Raw genomic sequence first — 5,542 nt, 5'->3', positions numbered from 1 at the left:
CCCTAAGTGCCAACTAGTCCAAACATTCTATGAGGGGTTAGCTGAGCGTGATCGATCTATGGTCGACACATCCTATGGAGGTACTTTCCTCACAAAGCATGAGAATGAGGCTTGGACTCTCTTCGAGACCCTCGCCGAGAATTCTCAGCAACACATCGTTGCCGCTCGTAAAACTTCCCAAACTTCTTCTTCCCATTCTAAGGGAATTTATGAGTTAACAGCCGGCCATGAGCTCGCACCCACTTTGCACACTATAGTCAAGAAACTTGATCAGGTCCTTTCCTTAGGACAACCATCTTAGCCAGTAGCGTGTGCGAAGTTGTATGCCATATGCTCCGACCCATCTCATACTTGTTACACTTGCCCCCATGCACCTCCCATACCTGAGTTTGTGCAAAAGGAAGTTAAGTCCACCCACAATTGGTACGATATACCGGCCAATGATCCATATTCAACTAAGTACAATCCAGGATAGGGTCGACATCCTAACTTCTCTTGGAGGCCACAAGCTTCGAGATTTCCAGCCCCAAGACCTCAACAATCACAAAATGCTCCACCTCCCCGATCATTTCAAAATCCGAAACAACAAAATTCTCCCATGTCTGCTCCCCGTCACCAAGCTTATCAACCACCACTTCCTCAACAACCTCAATATGATCGTTCTTTTCACGAGACAGTGTTGAAAGCCCTAAAGGGTATCAAGGCAGATCGTCAGGTCGATCGGCAACTACTCCATTCCCACTCCCAGTCCATAGCGAAGCTAGAGGCCACCTTGGGGTAAGTTGCCGAGTCAACCCCTTGTCAACCAAAAAGGTCAATATGGGGTAGAGAGCGATCCGGCTTCCAGTCATTCGACTTACCATGAGCAAGCCCCAGTCGTGACCACCCTTAGAAGTGGCAAGGAGGTAGACAACAAGATAAGGGAAAAGTCGAACGTAGGTAAGGGTAAGGAGAAGATGAGGGTAGATCCCATTGTTGAACCATGTACCCCTCTTCCTCCAATCCAGTAAGTGATTCTGTGATGCCTGCCTCCTCTGAGGATTGCATATTGCCTCACTATATCTCTGTAGTACCATTTCCTATAGTTCTTCAATCAAATTCCAAATCTAAGAAGGAAGCCAATGTAGAGTCCACGATGGACACATTTAATCAAATCAAGATCAATCTTCCCCTCTTTGATGCAATTAAGCAAGTGCCCGCTTATGCAAAATTTCTCAAGGACCTATGCAACCAAAAGTCCAAATCTAGGGTGCACATTAACAAAAGAGTTCGGTTGACCGAGCATGTGAGTTCCATTATGTTAGGTCACATTCCCCCTAAGCTTAAGGACCCCGGCACTGCCACCATCTTATGTGTGATTGGCGATAACACCATCGATAGGGCCCTTTTGGATTTGGGAGCAAGCGTGAACATACTTACTTATTCGGTCTACCAACAATTTGGTCTAGGAGAGCTTAAGCCTACCCCGGTCACTTTGAGCTTCGCTGACCGATCCATGAAAGTGCCTCGGGGTGTTGTTGAGGATATCCTAGTGAAGGTCAGTACGTTCCATTTCCCAGACGACTTCGTTGTCTTAGACATAGAACCTACCGACCCGGCTAAAAAATAGATCCCTTTCCTCTTCGGTCGACCATTCTTAGCCACGGCTAATGCATGTATCTAATGTAGGACCGGTGTCATGGATATATCCTTCGGTAACATGAAACTCAGGCAAAATGTTTTCCATGCCTCCCAACACCACCCATCCCATGACGACCAATGCGTGGATGTAGATATAATCGACGAATGTGTTGAGAAAGTTGCTCCCTCGATTCTTTTGAGGGACCCCATTGAGGCTATGCTTCGGCTTGATCATCCTTCTATCTTAGGTCTAGAGGATCCATGTGAGCATATTTCCATTGTCTATGACTTGGCCTCTAGCCTAGAGAAAAGACCCTGGAAAGCTAAGTTCGAAACCCTTCCTACTCTTTCTAGAGTTCTAGCACGTCTTTCCATAGAGGCCCCACCATCGTTTGAGTTGAAGCCGCTTCCGGCTCCCCTCAAGTATGTCTTCTTAGGCTCCCACGAGACCCTGCTTGTTATCATTTCATCTAGCTTGACTAGTTCACAGGTGTCTCGGCTCATTCGTGTCCTAAAAAAATCTATGAGAGCCATAGGGTGGTCGGTGACAGACCTTAGGGGTATAGATCCATCTTTCTGTATGCATCAGATTCACTTTGAGTCGAATGCGAAACCTATTCATGAGATGCAGCGGAGGTTAAACCTCAATATGAAGGAGGTGGTGTTGAAGGAAGTGGTAAAACTCCTAGATGCTGGAATAATATTTCCTATTTTTGATAGTGAGTTTGTTAGCCCCACGCATAGGGCCTATTAGGCGATTAAGAAATTCAACTTCGACATGGTCTTGCCGGTTCCCATCACCGCTCCGTAATGAGTTGGGGGTTAGTAAGGGTCTAGTGGAAGAGATTCCTGTTAGTGATCCTATGAGTCCGACATGAGCGTTCATTGCGTCTAGCTGAAGACGGTAAACTTAGCACTTTTGGGAGGCAACCAATGTGTTTTTCTTGTTCTTTGTTTCTTTAGGTTGTACATTGTAGGGTGTGTTAGAGTCTAGAGTCCTTAGATTAGGTCTTAGCTTAGTGTCTCAGTCGACCTAGGTGCAACTAGGGATTCCCTAGGTGCGACTAGGTACACCTTTTATGGACCTTAATTAGAGACATGTGACATTCTTCACAGAATAGGTCGACCAGGGCTCGACCAGCAAGCCCACCAAGACAACTCTTGGTTAGTCTTTAACCCAAAATCCTTGGTTGAGACGACCAAGGGGCGACCAGGTGCTTCTTGTACGCGACTTGGTCGACCAATCTGGACCCTTGAAGCCTCAAATTCCAAACTTATACAAAATAGTTCGACCATTGCGCGACCATCACTCCTACCGGGTGCGACCTAGTCGACTCTGTGTGTTCTAATGGACCATCAATTTCCAAAATAGGTCGACCATCGTGCGGCCATCAATCCAATCTGGCGTGACCTGGTCGACAACCTATTTTCCGCATTAAGTTGGGGGTCGACCAAGGGATCAACCAGCCCCACTCTAGTGCGACCTAGTCGAGAGTGTAAAAACGATTTAAATTTCCTTTCACCCGCGAAGCCCTAACTCCTCCATTGCTTGCTTCTCTTCGCACCCCCCTTGCACCACCTGGTTGCCCTCGCCCCCTTCTTCTCCGATTACGTCCGGTAACCCTGGCCGACACCTCTCCCACCTCCGGCGATCATCTCTGGCCACCCTCCTCCCTCCCTGGTCATGAGTATCCCCCTGCACAACGAGTGCTCTTTCAGTGAAGCCTCGTCTCTTCATCTTCATCTTCTTCCATCATCGAGACCTCGTCTCTTCTTCCAGGGGGCTTAGTGACCATGACACGCCGCACCGATGCCCAGGCTGCTTCTAAGCAGTCTCGGTCTTCTAGTGCCGCAGCCAAGAGAGAGTGGATTTAGGAATAGCCCGTGGCCAAGTCCGCCTCCGATTCTAATCGGAATCCACTAGTACAGCCCAAGAAAAGGGGTCGGGCTGCTCAGAAAGAGCAAGAGAGGAAGGGCAGAGGGAAGAGGGTTCAACATATGACACTGGATGACTACGACCTCAAGTCAATGCACACGTACAAGCTTGACGAGACCTGGGCCCATCCGCGCAAAAAATGATGCATCGATGTACTGGAGAAGAGGAAATTTGACCATTACATGACCCCACTGACCAATTTCTATCATCCACAGTTCGTTTGGGATTTCTACACAAACCTGCGACATAATCTCGCCACTGGCGTCTGGACCACTGAGGTGCAGGGAATCTGTTTTGAATTGACGGATGCAGTTATTGATACGACATGACCACATGACCAGATCGATGACATTCCATGGCCGCCTATCGACTCCACCGACGTGCACCATATCATCGGCCAGATGTTTCATGGCACGTACTCCGACAGTGTCGGTTATCAAAGGGGGACATGCATGGCTCGGAACGACCTGCCCGATTATTTGCTGTTGCTTGACCTAATTCTGCAGCACAACATTTGCGATTTTGGGCACCGTTCGAAGAGACGGGGCGTCCATCTCCAGGTTTTGTATGCAATGCATCAGGATATGGACTACAATATCCCCCACTTGACATTGGAGGCTATGCTCACGTTCTACGCGAAGAATGTGAAACACCCCATAGTGAAGAAGCAATCGCCGAAGCCCGTGCGAGGCCAGCGAGCTAAGGAGCCCAAAGTAATAGGTAGGGATGATAGGATTTGAACCTGTGACATTTTGTACCCGAAACAAACGCGCTACCAAGTTGCGCTACATCCCTTTCAATTGATCGACAGTGTCATTGTAGAGAATCCCTGTATTCTTTTCGACATCGTTATTTCCTCCATTGATATACACAATTTATCCATGCCATTTCTTCTTTTTCGTTTTCTTTTCGAGAATGTTCAGGAAAGGAACGTATTTTATGTTTAAGTTTAAAAGGAAAATATTATCTACCAGATCATTGTACATTTCAGTTTGAATTAGGGATTCTGCGTACAAATAACAAATGTAGTCTTTAATTACATATACATTTGATCATGGCCCCTCATCCCTTATGCCCAGTTCATCATGGCCATCTTGCGGTCGAAGAGAATCAATCTGGCGACCCCAACGCACACATTCTAATTGGCGAGGTCACTAATGAGAAGACTTGGAGTTAGAGTGTTAATCTGATCGCCACACCGCGACTGCGGGTGAACAAGTGGACACCATTTAAGGACGACTAAGGGACGGAGTTTCTTGCCCCGTAGTTTTACCTCGAGCCCAAGGAGAGATTGCATCCTCTGGTTCCCCCGCCACCCCGAGCCCCAAAGAGTAAGAAGAGGGCAGCTGATGCACCCTCTACATTTGCTGCTGCCCCACCAGAGACAATGACCCCTCCTCCAACTCCCCCATTATTGTACCTCAGGCAAGGGATAGCTTGGGTCGGCTCCGTTAGGACTTCCAGCGCTTCACTTCAGAGATGCAACGCAAGCTTTCAAAGTCTCGGGCCGAGATGAGGTAGGGATTTCGTGTCCTTTTTTATTTTCACTGAGTATGATTCCCATGAGTGGCCGAGACATTTGCTTTTTCGGGTTTTGCGAATCCGCTGTCTCCACCTATGATGACTGAGGCCCCAACTGCTGCCACTACCCCTAGGCCGTCATTGTTCCCAGCCCCTTCATCTCCAGTTCCGCAGCCTACCCCTCCGGCGAGCCCTCCTGTTATGGTCAATATCGACACCTGCAGCACGAGTGATACGACTGTTCATCATGAGGAGGCTGCCACATCTGTTGCCACTTCTACAGGAGGGACTGAGTCACCAGCGAGTCCTCCTGCGCCCACTGTTGCGCCACCCACAGAGGAGGTTTCTCCTTCATCGTACCCGATTGTTGCCACTGCGCATCCGGAGGTGGAAAGTGCCATCCTAGACCCTCTTACGATAGCGCCTCGTACAATCGCGCTATTTCTTTCGATCGATGTCACTTAG

The 5,542-nt window shown here is 48.4% G+C and overlaps 1 protein-coding gene across 1 annotated transcript; it reads left to right on the top strand.

Moving 5' to 3' along the window:
- The first annotated feature begins 5,176 nt into the window (after positions 1-5,176).
- Positions 5,177-5,542, top strand: LOC131165923 (uncharacterized). The gene has a single exon (XM_058124102.1). The coding sequence runs from the start codon at positions 5,177-5,179 to the stop codon at positions 5,540-5,542; it is 366 nt and encodes a 121-aa protein (XP_057980085.1).

The sequence above is a fragment of the Malania oleifera genome, chromosome 10, assembly GCF_029873635.1.
Source record: "Malania oleifera isolate guangnan ecotype guangnan chromosome 10, ASM2987363v1, whole genome shotgun sequence".
In the NCBI taxonomy this organism is placed as follows: Eukaryota; Viridiplantae; Streptophyta; class Magnoliopsida; order Santalales; family Ximeniaceae; genus Malania; species Malania oleifera.
This window is presented reverse-complemented; position numbering and strand designations above follow the sequence as displayed.